The sequence below is a fragment of the Seriola aureovittata genome, chromosome 4 (assembly GCF_021018895.1).
Source record: "Seriola aureovittata isolate HTS-2021-v1 ecotype China chromosome 4, ASM2101889v1, whole genome shotgun sequence".
NCBI classification, from domain to species: domain Eukaryota; kingdom Metazoa; phylum Chordata; class Actinopteri; order Carangiformes; family Carangidae; genus Seriola; species Seriola aureovittata.
The window spans coordinates 17,591,256-17,611,170 of NC_079367.1; the positions used below are offsets into that span (position 1 = coordinate 17,591,256).

General features: G+C 35.4%; 1 protein-coding gene across 8 annotated transcripts; it reads right to left on the minus strand.

Annotated features, from left to right (window-relative positions):
* Positions 1 to 7,325: 7,325 nt before the first annotated feature.
* relb (v-rel avian reticuloendotheliosis viral oncogene homolog B) lies at positions 7,326 to 19,702 on the minus strand. Of its 8 annotated transcripts, none has more exons than XM_056374767.1 (11): positions 19,139 to 19,702; positions 18,823 to 18,873; positions 16,480 to 16,658; positions 12,943 to 13,278; positions 11,301 to 11,467; positions 11,039 to 11,130; positions 10,748 to 10,879; positions 10,511 to 10,615; positions 10,066 to 10,281; positions 9,792 to 9,863; positions 7,326 to 8,506 (listed from the first exon to the last, which is right to left on the minus strand). In XM_056374767.1, the coding sequence occupies exons 1-11, from the start codon at positions 19,179 to 19,181 to the stop codon at positions 8,142 to 8,144; spliced, it is 1,758 nt and encodes a 585-aa protein (XP_056230742.1). In that variant the 5' UTR covers positions 19,182 to 19,702; the 3' UTR covers positions 7,326 to 8,141. The 8 variants fall into 8 exon arrangements, with proteins under 8 accessions (XP_056230742.1, XP_056230743.1, XP_056230744.1 ...); XM_056374768.1 differs by having other exon boundaries at positions 18,853 to 18,873; positions 19,139 to 19,701; XM_056374769.1 differs by lacking the exon at positions 18,823 to 18,873 and having other exon boundaries at positions 19,139 to 19,701.
* Positions 19,703 to 19,915: the final 213 nt, after the last annotated feature.

Sequence of the window (19,915 nt, forward strand, 5' to 3'; positions counted from 1 at the left end):
TTATGCCTTACCATACCATATCATTTTTTGGCATTTTTATGACTTACTATACTCTGTTGTTCTATGCCTTAGCATACTATGTTGTTTTTATGACTTTTTATGCCTTAATAAACTATGATGTTTTTTTGACATTTTATGCCATACTATACTATGACATTTTTTGTCAATTTTATGCCTTACCATACTATATCATTTTTTGGCATTTTTATGACTTAATATACTCTGTTGTTCTATGCCTTAGCATACTATGTTGTTTTTATGACTTTTTATGCCTTAATATAGTATGATGTTTTTTTGATGTTTTATGCCATACTATACTATGACGTTTTTTGTCAATTTTATGCCTTACTATACAATGTTATTTTTTGGCATTTTTATGACTTACTTTACTCTGTTGTTCTATGCCTTAGCATACTATGTTGTTTTTATGACTTTTTATGCCTAATAAACTATGATGTTTTTTTTGAAATTTTATGCCATACTATACTATGACGTTTTTTGTCAATTTTATGCCTTACCATACTATATCATTTTTTGGCATTTTTATGACTTAATATACTCTGTTGTTCTATGCCTTAGCATACTATGTTGTTTTTATGACTTTTTATGCCTTAATATAGTATGATGTTTTTTTGATGTTTTATGCCATACTATACTATGACGTTTTTTGTCAATTTTATGCCTTACTATACAATGTTATTTTTTGTCATTTTTATGACTTACTTTACTCTGTTGTTCTATGTCTTAGCACGCTATGTTGTTTTTATGACTTTTTATGCCTCAATAAACTATGATTTTTTTTGACATTTTATGCCATACTATACTATGTTATTTTTTGGCATTTTTATGACTTACTATACTCTGTTGTTCTATGCCTTAGCATACTATGTTGTTTTTATGGCTTTTTATGCCTTAATAAACTATGATGTTTTTTTGACGTTTTATGCCATACTATACTATGACATTTTTGGCATTTTTATGGGTTAGTGTACCATATCATTTTTTGGCATTTTTATGGGTTAGTGTACCATATCATTTTTTGGCATTTTTATGACTTACTATACTCTGTTGTTCTATGCCTTAGCATACTATGTTGTTTTGATGACTTTTTATGCCTTAATAAACTATGATGTTTTTTTGATGTTTTATGCCATACTATACTATGACATTTTTTGTCAATTTTATGCCTTAGTATACTCTGTTGTTCTATGCCTTAGCATACTATGTTATTTTTTGTCATTTTTATGACTTACTATACTCTGTTGTTCTATGCCTTAGCATACTATGTTGTTTTTATGACTTTTTAAGCCTTAATAAACTATGATGTTTTTTTGACGTTTTATGCCATACTATACTATGACATTTTTTGTCAATTTTATGCTTTACCATACTATGTTATTTTTTGGCATTTTTATGACTTACTATACTCTGTTGTTCTATGCCTTAGCATACTATGTTGTTTTTATGACTTTTTATGCCTTAATAAACTATGATGTTTTTTTGACATTTTATGCCATACTATACTATGACGTTTTTTGTCAATTTTATGCCTTACTATACAATGTTATTTTTTGTCATTTTTATGACTTACTTTACTCTGTTGTTCTATGCCTTAGCATACTATGTTGTTTTTATGACTTTTTATGCCTTAATATAGTATGATGTTTTTTTGACGTTTTATGCCATACTATACTATGACATTTTTGGCATTTTTATGGGTTAGTGTACCATATCATTTTTTGGCATTTTTATGACTTACTATACTCTGTTGTTCTATGCCTTAGCATACTATGTTGTTTTTATGACTTTTTATGCCTTAATATAGTATGATGTTTTTTTGACGTTTTATGCCATACTATACTATGACATTTTTTGTCAATTTTATGCCTTACCATACTATATCATTTTTTGGCATTTTTATGACTTAATATACTCTGTTGTTCTATGCCTTAGCATACTATGTTGTTTTTATGACTTTTTATGCCTTAATAAACTATGATGTTTTTTTGACATTTTATGCCATACTATACTATGACGTTTTTTGTCAATTTTATGCCTTACCATACTATATCATTTTTTGGCATTTTTATGACTTAATATACTCTGTTGTTCTATGCCTTAGCATACTATGTTGTTTTTATGACTTTTTATGCCTTAATATAGTATGATGTTTTTTTGATGTTTTATGCCATACTATACTATGACGTTTTTTGTCAATTTTATGCCTTACTATACAATGTTATTTTTTGGCATTTTTATGACTTACTTTACTCTGTTGTTCTATGTCTTAGCACGCTATGTTGTTTTTATGACTTTTTATGCCTCAATAAACTATGATGTTTTTTTGACATTTTATGCCATACTATACTATGTTATTTTTTGGCATTTTTATGACTTACTATACTCTGTTGTTCTATGCCTTAGCACACTATGTTGTTTTTATGGCTTTTTATGCCTTAATAAACTATGATGTTTTTTTGACGTTTTATGCCATACTATACTATGACATTTTTTGTCAATTTTATGCCTTACTATACTATGTTATTTTCTGGCTTTTTTATGACTTACTATACTCTGTTTTTCTATGCCTTAGCATACTATGTTGTTTTTATGACTTTTTATGCCTTAATATACTATGATGTTTTTTTGACGTTTTATGCCATACTATACTATGACGTTTTTTGTCAATTTTATGCCTTACCATACTATATCATTTTTTGTCATTTTTATGACTTACTATACTCTGTTGTTCTATGCCTTAGCATACTATGTTGTTTTTATGACTTTTTATGCCTTAATATACTATGATGTTTTTTTGACGTTTTATGCCATACTATACTATGACATTTTTGGCATTTTTATGGGTTAGTGTACCATATCATTTTTTGGCATTTTTATGACTTACTATACTCTGTTGTTCTATGCCTTAGCATACTATGTTGTTTTGATGACTTTTTATGCCTTAATAAACTATGATGTTTTTTTGATGTTTTATGCCATACTATACTATGACATTTTTTGTCAATTTTATGCCTTAGTATACTCTGTTGTTCTATGCCTTAGCATACTATGTTATTTTTTGTCATTTTTATGACTTACTATACTCTGTTGTTCTATGCCTTAGCATACTATGTTGTTTTTATGACTTTTTATGCCTCAATAAACTATGATGTTTTTTTGACATTTTATGCCATACTATACTATGACATTTTTGGCATTTTTATGGGTTAGTGTACCATATCATTTTTTGGCATTTTTATTACTTACTATACTCTGTTGTTCTATGCCTTAGCATACTATGTTGTTTTTATGACTTTTTATGCCTTAATAAACTATGATGTTTTTTTGACGTTTTATGCCATACTATACTATGACATTTTTTGTCAATTTTATGCCTTAGCATACTATGTTATTTTTTGTCATTTTTATGACTTACTATACTCTGTTGTTCTATGCCTTAGCATACTATGTTGTTTTTATGACTTTTTATGCCTTAATAAACTATGATGTTTTTTTGACATTTTATGCCATACTATACTATGACGTTTTTTGTCAATTTTATGCCTTACCATACTATATCATTTTTTGGCATTTTTATGACTTAATATACTCTGTTGTTCTATGCCTTAGCATACTATGTTGTTTTTATGACTTTTTATGCCTTAATATAGTATGATGTTTTTTTGATGTTTTATGCCATACTATACTATGACGTTTTTTGTCAATTTTATGCCTTACTATACAATGTTATTTTTTGGCATTTTTATGACTTACTTTACTCTGTTGTTCTATGTCTTAGCACGCTATGTTGTTTTTATGACTTTTTATGCCTCAATAAACTATGATGTTTTTTTGACATTTTATGCCATACTATACTATGTTATTTTTTGGCATTTTTATGACTTAATATACTCTGTTGTTCTATGCCTTAGCATACTATGTTATTTTTTGTCATTTTTATGACTTACTATACTCTGTTGTTCTATGCCTTAGCATACTATGTTGTTTTTATGACTTTTTATGCCTCAATAAACTATGATGTTTTTTTGACATTTTATGCCATACTATACTATGACATTTTTGGCATTTTTATGGGTTAGTGTACCATATCATTTTTTGGCATTTTTATTACTTACTATACTCTGTTGTTCTATGCCTTAGCATACTATGTTGTTTTTATGACTTTTTATGCCTTAATAAACTATGATGTTTTTTTGACGTTTTATGCCATACTATACTATGACATTTTTTGTCAATTTTATGCCTTACCATACTATGTTATTTTTTGGCATTTTTATGACTTACTATACTCTGTTGTTCTATGCCTTAGCATACTATGTTGTTTTTATGACTTTTTATGCCTTAATAAACTATGATGTTTTTTTGAAATTTTATGCCATACTATACTATGACGTTTTTTGTCAATTTTATGCCTTACCATACTATATCATTTTTTGGCATTTTTATGACTTAATATACTCTGTTGTTCTATGCCTTAGCATACTATGTTGTTTTTATGACTTTTTATGCCTTAATATAGTATGATGTTTTTTTGACATTTTATGCCATACTATACTATGACGTTTTTTGTCAATTTTATGCCTTACTATACAATGTTATTTTTTGTCATTTTTATGACTTACTTTACTCTGTTGTTCTATGTCTTAGCACGCTATGTTGTTTTTATGACTTTTTATGCCTCAATAAACTATGATGTTTTTTTGACATTTTATGCCATACTATACTATGACGTTTTTTGTCAATTTTATGCCTTACTATACAATGTTATTTTTTGGCATTTTTATGACTTACTTTACTCTGTTGTTCTATGTCTTAGCACGCTATGTTGTTTTTATGACTTTTTATGCCTCAATAAACTATGATGTTTTTTTGACATTTTATGCCATACTATACTATGTTATTTTTTGGCATTTTTATGACTTACTATACTCTGTTGTTCTATGCCTTAGCATACTATGTTGTTTTTATGACTTTTTATGCCTTAATAAACTATGATGTTTTTTTAACGTTTTATGCCATACTATGCTATGACATTTTTTGTCAATTTTATGCCTTACTATACTATGTTATTTTCTGGCTTTTTTATGACTTACTATACTCTGTTTTTCTATGCCTTAGCATACTATGTTGTTTTTATAACTTTTTATGCCTTAATATACTATGATGTTTTTTTGACGTTTTATGCCATACTATACTATGACGTTTTTTGTCAATTTTATGCCTTACCATACTATATCATTTTTTGGCATTTTTATGACTTACTATACTCTGTTGTTCTATGCTTTAGCATACTATGTTGTTTTTATGACTTTTTATGCCTTAATATACTATGATGTTTTTTTGACGTTTTATGCCATACTATACTATGACATTTTTTTATCAATTTTATGCCTTAGTATACTCTGTTGTTCTATGCCTTAGCATACTATGTTATTTTTTGTCATTTTTATGACTTACTATACTCTGTTGTTCTATGCCTTAGCATACTATGTTGTTTTTATGACTTTTTATGCCTCAATAAACTATGATGTTTTTTTGACATTTTATGCCATACTATACTATGACATTTTTTGGCATTTTTATGGGTTAGTGTACCATATCATTTTTTGGCATTTTTATGACTTACTATACTCTGTTGTTCTATGCCTTAGCATACTATGTTGTTTTTATGACTTTTTATGCCTTAATAAACTATGATGTTTTTTTGACGTTTTATGCCATACTATACTATGACATTTTTTGTCAATTTTATGCCTTACCATACTATATCATTTTTTGGCATTTTTATGACTTACTATACTCTGTTGTTCTATGCCTTAGCATACTATGTTGTTTTTATGACTTTTTATGCCTTAATAAACTATGATGTTTTTTTTGAAATTTTATGCCATACTATACTATGACGTTTTTTGTCAATTTTATGCCTTACCATACTATATCATTTTTTGGCATTTTTATGACTTACTATACTCTGTTGTTCTATGCCTTAGCATACTATGTTGTTTTTATGACTTTTTATGCCTTAATATAGTATGATGTTTTTTTGATGTTTTATGCCATACTATACTATGACGTTTTTTGTCAATTTTATGCCTTACTATACAATGTTATTTTTTGTCATTTTTATGACTTACTATACTATGTTATTTTTTGGCATTTTTATGACTTACTATACTCTGTTGTTCTATGCCTTAGCATACTATGTTGTTTTGATGACTTTTTATGCCTTAATAAACTATGATATTTTTTTTGACGTTTTATACCATACTATAGTATGATGTTTTTTGTCAATTTTATGCCTTATCATACCATATCATTTTTTGGCATTTTTATGACTTACTATACTATGTTGTTTTTATGACTTTAAGCATGGAGGAGGAGGTGTGATGGTGTGGGGGTGCTTTGCTGGTGACACTGTTGGGGATTTATTCAAAATTGAAGGCATACTGAACCAGCATGGCTACCACAGCATCCTGCCATCCCATTCGGTTTGTGTTTAGTTGGACCATCATTTATTTTTCAACAGGACAATGACCCCAAACACACTCTAAATCTCTACAAAACATCAGAATTTATTTATATTTTCTATTATTAATCTTAACCTGCAAAGTAATTGAAGTTATCAATTAAATGTAGTAAAAGTAAAAAGTACAATATCTTAAGAAGTATAAGTTTGCCGAAATTTATTTTTCAAAATGATTAATGATTTGACATTTTCAAATGAAATGTTTTAAAAATAATCCTTTTGCCAATATGTCTCCATTTGTAAAACATTTGGCTTTACAAGTTTCAAAAAGAACACGTGGCCTTTCACGTGGCCTTCCAAAGACTGGGTGACTCAGCAGAGACCACAAAAAACCTAAGGGGAAAGGAGAAATAAGAGATTTCTTACAGACTGGATTACTGTAAAATGTGACATACAAGTTTTTAAGAATACCAAGGCATAAGTAGCTTACTTTTGAATGGTAAAGATGCTATGGCTAAACACACCCCAAAGCATCCAATAAAAAAACAACAAAGGACACTTTTCATTCTGAGTCTTTCTCTCATGACACTGCTGACATTTATTTATATGTGACAAGCATAAAATCATCTTCTACACATTGTTGTTGCCAAGATTCATTATTTTTTAAAAGTGAGTGAGCAGGTTTGGAATGTGTGTGGACAGGCAGATAAGGACAGGTCCAATTCAAAAGTATCAACATCCCTTTTGTCTTTTTTCTCTGCAATCCTTAGTTTCTTTTGACATCTATCTAATAATCACAAAAGCAGTTTCTGAGGAAGTAATGACAAAAAGACAAAAATAACACATGAACATTTTATTTTGTCTTGGAAATATTTACATTTCAGTGTCACAGCAAAGGGGGCGGAGTTGGACATGTAACGAGGTGTGAGCGGAAATTTGAAACACTACAAGAGTGAAACTACAGAACAAAGGGAAGTGACACAGAGAGAACGATGAAAAGGAGGAAGACTGGTTTCTATTGCTCTTAAGTGGATTAAATATTAAACAAGCCAGCTGGTGTGACACAACAACAAACAAGAATATTGTGAAGAACAGATCTGAAACTACTGTGTTTTTTTGTGTTGTAAAACTAAAATCCTTTCAGACAGCTAGTAGGGATTCAGCTTGTTATCGAGTTAACAAAACAGATCTCACACAAACATTACACTTACAATACAACAGAGAGTAATTTACAGAAGGGTTTCTACTGTTCCCAAGTTAAAGAGAGAAGTTCATGAGTTCTCTTTTTAAAGTTCCACTCGTACTGTGCGAATCACCTTCCTATGACCTTGAGCCTTAAAATTACTGCTAGCAGCATTCATGGACAAACATTTAGGAATGTTAACTTGCTCCCAATTGCTAAAGCCTTGACCAGCGAGGCTTTCAGGCAACAATAAAGATATGGGGTTAAGGAGAGGGCAACAGAGCAGAGTTGTGAAACCATATTACCATATCTAAAAACACATTGACAAATGCAAGCAAGGAAACATTTTGCTTCATCTCGGATTTAAGAAATTATCTTTTGTGGCACTAAACCCGGAAAGGTTAAAGACATGTGTTGGCATTTTTTGCACAGAGTTATGTATTAATTAGTGAGCTTTAGACTATCTCTCCCTCATAGCGTCTCTTCTTTCTTCACCTGAACCGCATTGGACAGGCTGTCCTGTGGCTCTGACTGTGGAGTCTGGTTCTCATTGACGAGCATGCTGAACTGAAGGTCGCTGAACTGGGAAAAGTCCTGAGTGTACGAGCCGAAGTTGTGGTTAAAGTTCATATCCATGTTGGCAAACGTGGAGTTGCCATCGGGGTCCTCCGCAAACTCACAGGGCATGTCAGTGTTGGAGTCGCAAATCGCTTCCCATAATGCAGGATTTTCTAGCAAGTGATTAAGGAGGGCTGTTTCATCAGTGCGGCTGTTTGTGTCCTGGGGCACGTTGTAACATGCTGCCCCTTGAGGCTGCGGGAAGTGGAAGGACGGCTCTGGTGCAGAAGAAGAAACAGATAGTGTTACAGAGAAAATAAATACCTGTGAGAATAATGCTGCAACAAATCATGAAGATTATAATGTTTGGTTTTAGTTTAAACTGTTTTAGGAAGCTGTTGGTGCAGTTAAATTGTATTGCATTACACTGACAGGAATACTTTGTCCTCTTTTATACCAATGAGTGTGGTTAGTTTTAGCCACGTGTACCTAATAAATTGAGTGTAAATATACTGCTGTACAGTTAAATACATTGATTGTTATTTGTACTTCAGTATGTATGTATATTAGAATTTACTTTGTATGTAGTAACTCTGTGCATATATATGTATATTAAGCATCTTGGACATTTCATATGAGAGTTTCTTATTTTACGTTATTCTAATAAGCCTAGCATACACATTATCTGTATGAGACAGTCTTCATACATGTATCATTTATTCAAATTCATGTCTAATTTAATTCAAACCCAATTCTTTTGGTGGGCATTATGAATCTTTTTAAAAGCCTATAATTCAGTGTGTTGAAAAACACAACAACACATTAATTTAGGTGTGGACACCGATATTTATCCAAGGAAAGAAAATTACTTCTAATAGGCCTTTTTTAGAGCAGACATTTGGACATGCTATAATACTGAAAAGTACTGGAGTAATGGTGTAATTCATGCTGTAATTAGTAACATGAGCAATGGCTCCGTTTCATTTAAGGTTTCCCGGGATGTCAAGCCAGTGGGTGAGCATGCGCAATAGGCCTTTTCCATAGGGATCACAGGTGTGAATAGTACAATTAATGAAGGCTGAATTTAGCTGCTTCAGTTTCAGGGTGCAGGCCTTGTGTGTGTCTGTCACACTGTCATGTCTTACTGGGACACGGAATCTGGGCAGACACGGATCTGAATTAGTCACCCCTGACTAATTTTAGAATCGGGTAGAAGATTTGCTGTTTTGTGGCGTGCGGTATGAGGGGTGTACAGATGCCCGATAATTTGTCTTATTTATTATTGTCTTGCAGTGTGAGCAATTCCTAGGTCCGAAAACGCACAACAAACGTCTACGATCTCATGTCCCTATTGTAAACACTATTAGCAACACCAGTACTTTTCCTTCTATGACAAGTCAAAATGTCTGCTGTGAAAAATACCTACACAAACAATCCTATAATGTCAAAGGCCACTTGCCTCATTTAATCAGTTTAAACTGCTTCCACATACCAGAAAAAGCAAACATGAATAAAAGAATTTTACTGAAAGAAAGAAAAGAAAGGACGAGATCCAAGCCCCACCTGTTACACAAGGTTTCTCTCTGAAACTGATCTCCGACTTTACTCTACATTTCCGCTTCACCTCATATGGATCTGAAATGAGAAACAGTTTGGAAATACTTAAATAAACCTCCTGTTATTGTTTCTGGCCAAAATGATCTGCTGCAGCTTCTTTATAACATGTAACTTTAAGCCTTTTAGCTGACAGTACCATGTAAAAACTGATTTAAAATGATGACAGGAGTACAATAACCCTAAAGACCAGACAGTTCAGCGTCCTACAGTTCCGACTGACCTGGGTTGTGTGGCAAGTACGTGAAGGTAACAGGTTCGCTCTCCATCTGGTCTGAGATACGCCGCAGGGCGACATTGACGTCAACCTCCCCTGTGATGTTCTGGTCCTGGTAGGGCGGAGTCTTAAATACAATAGCAATCTGTCTGTGCACGTCTGTCTGGGCAAACTCCCCATTTGCCTTCCACGATCCTCGGCTGAATCTGATCTCTATGTCATCTGTGGATCAGTGATAACGGACAGAGCAGTGTTAATCAAGAAAAATTAGAAAATGACCTAAGAATTATCACCAAAGCTGACATGAGAACCCAATATTTTTCAGGTTATTGGCCTTATAAAGAAGAGGTCAAAAAATATACTAAGAAACGTCTTAAATATTGGTCAAGCCCTAATGTTACTGATTCTGACCTTTTATAAAATATGTAAATATTTTTAGTTTTCCTCTCACCTTTCTGCACTTTGTCACACAACATATAGATCTCAGTCTTTCCAGTGCAGGGACCTTTGTACTGGTTCAAACAGGTGATCTTCAGCTGCGATGTAGTTGTGGCCTCTATGAAAGAAAAAAAAACAAACGACATGCAAAAGTATGTGATTATCAGCAAATACATTTTTGGTGCAGCCAATTACAGCACATTGTGGTCAAGAGTTGTAAATGCTCAAATGCTGTTTGGCCATGTCTTACTCTTGTCATAGATTGTACTCGACACCACTGGGCTGAGACTGTCCTTTCTGCCGTCCTCCCACTCGAGCTCACACTGAAAGCACAGACGCACTGCATTCATGTCCAGGTCTTCAATGCCCTTTGTGTGACCGGCTAAGGGATGAAAAGATGCAAAATCAGTTGATACGAGGAGTCACAGTGAAGAAACTGTAGCTATATAAATAGATGGATGTATAGAAAGCTATGATTAGGTGTGTGTGTGTGTGTGTGTGTGTGTGTGTGTGTGTGTGTGTGTGTTAGCATCCCACTCACTTTTAAAGGGGTCAATATTTTGGCTACTTCTTTTCTGAAGTGAAAGGTCGAGCTCTTTCCTCCTCACACACTGGATACCAAGGTTAGCAAAGCTGCAAGTTAAAACAGGTTATAAAACAAAAAAAATTTTTGTCAGGACATTTTTTTGTCAGGACATTGTAAAAGCTGAAAAGATATGATATTAGAATCTCAGGTAAAGATGAAAATTATCTGGTACATATGACGTTGCTAGGAGAGAGATAAATGAGACATGGATGTGCACCTGTGACGCCGGTTGCTGTGAGGGTTGAACGTGACCAAACAGATTCCTGAACCATTCGGGCAGTCTTTACCCACAAGGCAGTGGGGGTGAGGCCGGTGTGGGAGGTCTTTGGTCACCAAGGAAACAGTGACTGTGACTCTTTTTATGAAGTCAATGGGACCCTGAATCTGAGAGAGGGAACAAGACAGGACAATAAAAGAGGGAAGTAGGTCAAGCATCGTCCTCCACAGCTGATGTAGGACCAACAAACATCCTGTTTCCAGCGACATTATGGCACTCACTGGCAAATCAATTTACCTTAGATATGTTCAAATCTAATCTGTGAAAGAAAAACAAGCCAACAGCAGGTGTTCCACCTTCACACACAAACATGCCAAGTGTTACAGCAGGATGAAAATAATGATAATGATCATTTCTCAAACAGACAAATAAGGAGGAGAGCCATCAAATTCAGTAAAGTAAAATACTAATATGTTAAATATTAAAACATGCACAAGATGTTGCCTGACGTAGAGTGACACACATTGCAGTCCAGCGTAGGGCTGCATCTGACACTTATTTTCATTCTCTATTAATTGTTTTGTCTATGAAATATCAAAGCCATCACAGATTCCCAAAAACCAAAGTGCAAATCCAATGATTCTTAATTGACTGTGACATATGGCAGGCAATTGTCAGAAATTGGCAACTATTTTTATAATTGAATAATTTCTTTCAGTCAAACAGCCAAATATGTGATGCTTTTCTTTGTCATACATCACAGTACACGCTGAATATGAATATCTTTAGGTTTTGGACAAAAAAGTCACTTGAAGATGTTATATTGACATTTTACAGACAAAATAATTCATCAAGAAAATAATCAGTACATTAATCAATGAAACTAATCATTTGCTACAGCCCTCGACTGAAATGATCAATCATCAAAATAGTTGCAGTTTCATTTTTTTATGATTGACTAATCAATTAATCAACTAATCGTTACAGCTCTAATCCAGAGTAGCTGCTGATCCAAGCCTTTATTTTTCTTTGTGCTGCTCCTGTATTTTTGCACATATCAAATGTTCTCCCCTCCTTTTTCACTGGGTTCTGTGTGTTATCACCAACCAGCTTTAAAAGCCTTTTTCCACAGTGTACCGTGGATAATAATCATTCCCCCTCAACCAAATTCATCAAGGAGAATAAAAGATGAAAAACAGGCAGTCATGCCAAAAAAAAAAAATCAAACCTGCCATATTAACCTAAATGTTAAGCTTGACTAACTACATTTAAAATACACAAACTGCATAAATGCAAACTTTTTTTTCGTTAATTTCTCCAAACGATGTCTTCCTTATTGAGTGATGGTGTTTGCAGGAGAGGAGATGAGTGTGTAGGAGTGTTTGTTAGTATGTAAGCTGGGTCAGACCGCCCATCTTCAACCACATTCAAGCTGGGATTTGTGGGGACTTTCTAATTGACTCCAACAACCCACATCCCTCCAGCTACGCCCTTCTACAACGTCTGCACGGGGGGTTTAAGTATCCACATCAAATAAAATCAACTGTAGGTAGAATTTGCTGGTCTCTGAGAGCTGGTAACCCCCTTTAGGGTCAAAAACGAAAACCAAATTTAACTTGTATCAACTTCATGATGACTGTACCTCTATTGCAGGCTGAGTCTTGTTGGTGTCAGTGCTGGACACGCCCAGGATGCTACCGGCTGAGCGTCCTTCACACTCGTACCGAAACCTCATGCCCCTGTCCTTGGGCTCCTCCACCACCACCAGTCTAGGCTTCTCTAGAATCCGCTCCAGCATGTCGGTGTCTCCCTGGTTCTGAGAGGAAACACCGCTGGAGCTCCTAGAGGTGGGTTGGCACAAGCCTTGACCACGGCGAGAGGAACTGGCTAGAGAGGTGGCAGCCCGGGAAGGAGGAGCCGACGTCATCTCATTGGAATCGCTCATCTGCAGCAGGGGCTGAGGGAAACTGCGATGGGGCTGTGGAAAGGAAAAATAACACCACAACCTTACTCACAACATTACTTAATTGAGTCCCACTGAGGTTGGAAAACTGTTGGAAAAAACACCTGGTCAAGACAGCAGCATAAAAAGGTGCAGAAGAAACAACACAAATGTTTAAGGCTAAGAACAGACACAATTAAGAGGGGAGTCATTAACCATAGAAATACGATGGTCGTGAAATCGGCCAGAAATATCACATTTGTCAGTTTAATGAGCAGTTTGATTAATCGATTACTCAATCACCAGTCTTTTTTCAAGCAAAAATGAAAGCCTGAATTCTGCAAATATTTGGCTTTTTTTTTCCTGCTTTTCTTTTTCTTTCATCATTGTAAACTGAGTATTTTGGGGGGTTGAGGGTCATTTGGACTTGTGGCCAGACAAAACAAACATTTGAAGACACCTCCTTAAGTTGGGAAAACAAATATTGACTTTTTTTTAACATTTCATAGACAGAGATACCAAAGGCAAGGAAAAGGTTAAAAGTCTCTCCTCTCCCATTAATCATCTCACAACCCCTCAGGTTTGTGACTCTTTGGAGGAGCTGATAATACTTACTTAATACTGTACTTTTACTGTTAAAAAGGGGATTTTTACATTCTTCTATTGGTAGTTTTAATAGATCTAAATAAAACATCTGGGTACTTTGTGTTGGCTTCCCCTTAACATTAGAAAACATCAACTTACAATCAGAGGAAACTGATCAGTCACAGGTATGTTTTCAAAGTATATACTAGAGAACCAGATGTCTGACATCCATTATAGCAGATGACAGTGGAGGTGAAGCTTTCTACAGTGGAACAAGCAGCAAAATGAGTCAATACATGTTTTTCCTTCATACATGTGCTTTGTATCAGTGCATAGAGTTAACCATGTGCTCTTTGACTCCTCCTTGCATTTTCATGTCTTTTTTTTCCGTTAGACCACAGGCCATCAAGCTTTTCCGCTCCCACACTGCCTTGGTGTTTAATACCCATCTCTCCGTTCTGCTTTTACTTTCTCTCTCTATCTGCCTATCATCAATCACACGTCTGTGTCCAGTAGGGCCTCCAGTGGCCTTAATGTAAAACTATCACAAACCAAAGTTTTAGTCCTTATTCTGTAGCATCACTTTTACAAAAGATGAATCATCAAACCTGCAGGGAACAAAGAAGTAAAGAAGTTGACTCCTTTCGCACCCGTGTAGCAGTTAAATCAGGCTGAGGGCTAATTAAACCGTTGCCGCAGAGATCTGGATGATGCCTCTGCATGAGATCATGTTTCAAAATATCCTGTCGAGCCACAGATGTCTGCTACCGTGTTAGCTTGTAAATCTAGACATACCTGTTCGACCTTAAAACCACTGGAGCTAAACAAAAGCCTGGCAGATTGAGCCAGTGAACAGGAAACAGGAAGTCAGCTAGACATGCTGTAGATCGACCAATTGAAGAAGCAGTGTGGCGCGAAGAATCCAACCTCTAACCCTCGTTGGGTTTGGCTTGTAAACAGAGAGGACAGCAAACTGAAAGTAGGAGTCAGATTACAATTCTTCCAAGTCGTCTAACCGCTCCTCCCCCTCCTCTGCTTTATGCCTCCACCCACAGAAAAGCATGCTGGGGAGGTGTGTCAGCCTCTCACAGGCCGCAAACACTCATGACTTTTTATCAAACGGTTTACACACAAAAAACTCCCAAATGCAGCAATCGCACATGTTTAGATCATTTGCTAACAAAGAGTTAAGGCAGGTTTCTGGTGCCCTAAAGCATTTATACCCGTCTGTGCAGGCTACTGCGTCATTACACTCTTATCAGATTACAACACTTCTCTGTGCCGTCTGTAAACCACGTGCTTTATGGGAAGAGCCTGACCTGCCTGGGTGCCTAACTGCTGCTCTGCACAACAACAAAAGACCCATCTGCAGGCTGCACATGTACAACACTGCAGTTTATTCCTCAAACATTTAACCCTTCAGAAACCTCCTCACTAAAACAGAAAGGAATCCAAAAAGAAGCTTCTTCTATTGTTGGGGGTAACACTCATGAGTTTTCAGCAGCAACATGAAGTCAATATCGATGAAATAACTGACTGTATCACACTGTATGTGAACGTTTGTACCCGCACAGATCAATTACTAGATAGCAAAGATGGCTGTATGTGGTCTGGGGTTGCAACTCATGACTGTTATGATCAGCACTGAAGCTGCTGATTGTTGTTTTATTTCATATCTGGGTCTTTAAAATGTCAGAAAATCTTGAGAAATACTGTTTACAAGTTCTCAGAGCCCAAGGTAACATCCTTGACATGTTTGTCTGACAGACTGTTTTGTCCAACCAATAGTCCAACATTCAATTAACAATGATATAAAGCTGAAAAACAATTAATTATAAGAGTTGTTGTCAGAAGTTATTGTCTAAATCTGTTGAAAAATCAACAATTCTATTAATCAACTATTTGTTTTTAGCTTTACTGTCGTTTAGTTTAAATAACGATGAGCTGCTTAAAGACAGTTCTGGTAGCAGAGAAAGATGCCTGAATTAAGTTTTTAAAATGACCTTTGAATTCAGTCTTATTTACAACTTCTGTGATACACAATGTGCAATAATCTTTTGGAAAGGGAGCTATTGTGTATAACTAACAAGGTTTCTGCAGGGTTCACCAGGTGGAAGACATCACATTGAACACAGTTTAATACATTAACTATAATCAGTGACAAACAGTTGGGATGAAAAGGCCCAAAATTATTTACAAAGTGCATGAATTTACTGATAATTATATCACAAATTTGCTACTGTTTTTAATTCCCAGCAGTATATTGAAATATTTATCACATCATTGGAAATATCATTAATTAATCAAACAACCTTTGTTAAATCTGGACCTGGATAAACAGCAAAAAATGGATGGATGGATATGAATTTCACAAGGTCAGTTTTTTGCGAAAGACAAAAAATACTTTTCAACACCTGCAGTTACCCTGTAATAAATTGCCCCATTTGCCCACAACTGGCTACTCTTTCTTTTAGCACACCGCCCACACCTGAAAGAAACACCTTCATGCTTGACTGTTGGATGTTGCAAATACTCAGGAAACCACTGAGGTAGAAACCGTACAAGACCAGACACAACAGCACAAATGACAGCACTGGTACAAATACACAAAACTCTAAGAGCAAACTCAGGGATGTTTTTGAACCCACTCACCAGATGTGCAGTGCCCCTCGACACCAGCACCGGCCGTGAAGACTGGGAGGAGCTCTGTCGCACCGACATCCTGGGGTGCTGGCTGCGCGGCAGCTCAGAGAGGTCAGTGGGAGGGGGACAAGGTCTAGGGAGGGCAACTGATTGCTCACTGTCCTCTTTGATGATTTCATCAATGAGATCTATAAAATACATATACACACATATATATATATATATATATATATATATATATACAGTTGACAAACAAATAGCATCTCAAATGGAAAATTAGCACTGATCCCATGTTAATCTACAATGTCTGAGAACAATTATTCTAATCCAGATTTCATGACTGGTAATAAATAAATGTTAGGCACTTTTCATGTAACCCAAGGACACTTTATATACAGAAAACAAGCAAAAAATCTATGTTAGTGAAAAAGGTTGGCTAAAAACAAAGGATATAAAATGATATGGTGATGGTAACACTTTATTTTAAAGTCCCATTATTACTTAATCATTTCCTGAAAGTTTCCTGGAAAGAATCATTCAGTTTGGTTTCAATTACAGGAACTTACTTGTAATTACAACCAAATCATATAGTTCTTTCCAGGTCTTAGATTATTTGGAGTTCTACTATTATATTGAAAACAGGATATAATAACTAAACTAATCACAAGACATGATTCATCAGGATCCAAGTGTATTGCCACCTTGGCTAAACCCTTTCCTGAAGAAATCCCTGTGCTTGAGTATTTTGTACTTCTGTATTCATATTACATATGTGTCACGCTCGGTACTGTTATGTTTGTATATATTAACTTAGGTGTCGTTTACTCCACACTATCTTTTATCTGCTGTATCAGGACACTTCAAAGTGCTTTATCCTGTTAATACCATGACCAGTTACCAAAAAAAAGATAACACATTGTGTTCAAGGAGTTAATTGAATCCCAGGGATGGAAGAAGTACTCAGATCATTCAGTCAAGTAAAAATACCAATACCATAGTTTCAAAATATATTACAAGTTAAAGTTTACTTTCATAACAAGCAAAAGTACAGGAGTATTGCCAGTAAAATACACATGAATTATCAAAGTAAAAGTACTTGTTCTGAAGTTTTAACTATTCTATTAGTAGTTTAGTCCAGTGAGTCCCAGGCTAAGGGGTCAGGCCCCTTCATAGGGTCCCCAAAGAAATCTAAGGGGTTGTGAGATGATTAATGTGAGAGAAAAGAAGAAAAAACAAAGTTCTAAGATACTAATTCATATTCATTCATTTGGGCTTTTCTATAATCTTTAATTTGGTTGAGAATTTTTATTTGGTTATTTAAATTAAACCATCTGAGAAGTTGAGAGAGGAAGTCACTCTTTACTGGAGCAAAAGACAACTGTGACAACTAGACACTGTTTTACTGTAGACTCTCACATCAGAATGGTTGAAGACTACTGATTTAACCTTTAACCTTTAAAATACAACACAGTCTTTTACCAGCTATAAAAAGGAAGAAGAGGAGGAAGAAATGTATAATCTCTCTTTCTGAAATGTAATGGAGTAGATGTACGTATAAGTAGCATTAAATTGAAATTCTCAAGCAGCCTGCAGTTTCAAGGTACCACTAGTATACTAAAACACAGTACTCGAGTAAGCGTGTTTGGTTACCTTCCAGTGAAAGTTAACCAGTAAAAGGACCGCAGGTCTTGCTGCCATGGTTACCTGCAGTTAAATTTACGTTCTGATTTAGACCTGTGGTTGAGGTGTGTCTGACACTTGCAACCCAAACAGAAACTAGAGTTTCCTGCAGCCGTGCCATATATTAACAAAGAGGTTTTAAAACATGTCAAATGCATTTGGAGCAGTCTACTTTTCTGCTGATGGCCCAATAATCAGCAACAAATGTTTATAATCAAGTAATTGTTTAAGTAATTTTTTTAAAGAAAGAATGTGAAAAATGGTGAATATTTTCTGGTTTTCTCATACTTAACCTGACAGTAACTGATTATCTCTAGGTTTTGAAAGCCAATCATAATAATCTGAATGAATAAACTTAGGGTTTTGGGAATTGTGATGGTACTTTTTAACCTTTTTCCTCACATTTCATAGACTTAGAAGTCAGTTTCAGCTTTTTATGCAATTTATATTTTAAACTGAATGCTTAATCATGCTGTTAAGTTTTCTGAAATGTTATTTTGTCTTGTGTTTCGTTGATTTGTTTAGTTCTGCACCTTCCTAACCAGAGGCTGTGTGTGAAACATTACAGCACGAGATAAGGAAGCAGAAATACTAATGATGCTTTACTTCTCCTTCTGCACAAGGTCAACTTAGGTCATACTTTGCCTTACAACATACACATGCACGACTCACCATACTCATACTCGGTGAGTCCATACTCACCGAAGTCTGACACCCCCCGCTCTGCACGACAAACAAAAAGCAAACTGTCAGTCACCACAATAAAACACAACAGTTGTGGTTGTAAATGTTGAAGTTGCACAAAGCAGAGAAGTAACAGTGGGAGCGCAGGAGCCGGGTAGGAGCGCTCTGATCCCGGGAATGGGTGTTGGCTCCTCTGCTCTGACAAATCACATGCCTGAGGATGATGTCAGCTCTCACACACAAACACACACGCACACATATATACACAAACACACAAACATAAGAACTAACACATAAAACCTACCCGAGGTAGGTTGAAGATGGCTGACGATGTCCATGTCTTTCATCGCATGTAAGGAGTCCTTTCAGACCATGAACCCTGCTGTCGTGTCCTTGAATTATTTCCAAACCGAATAAATCCCGGTATTCAGGCGTCTGTTTTCGGTCAAATCTTCTCTCTTGACTTTAAAACAGCTCGGATAAGTACTCGTCAGACGAGACAGCAGCTCTGAGTGTTTGTGCCAACTCGTGAGAAAGTGTCACACCGACTTGGGAGCATATCTCGAATGATGTCTAGAGCATTATTTGCCTGTTTTGTTTCCGCAGCAGCCTCGGCCGATGGGCTGGATCAGGGTGTGGAAATCCCCTCAACGTCACGTCGACTCTCTGACGGGAAAACCCCCTGGGACATCAGGTACCCCTTCGTAGCCTTATTATGCTTCACGCAATGTTTTACTAATTTGAATATCCACAGTTTTCATCTCAGAAGAACATCCGGACCGAAAAAACGACACTCTTTTCCATTAAGTAATCTTACCGCACGCCTCAGTGCTTTTTTGTTTTTACTCAGCTTCACTGCAAGTGCAATGCAAATGCAATGTAAAACAATTGACAACTATTTAAATGAGCCTCCAATCCCAACTCGCAGTGCTGAAATGCCAGAGCCAGCGTTTCCCCGATAAATAAATGAGGGATTTCTCCTGGTTGCATCATGCGGCTCTCCTGCTGCTGCGTCTCACCTCTTCTACAAATTGGAGAAGCGGGAATTCCTAACTGTTTGAATAATTACGGTTTTCAATCT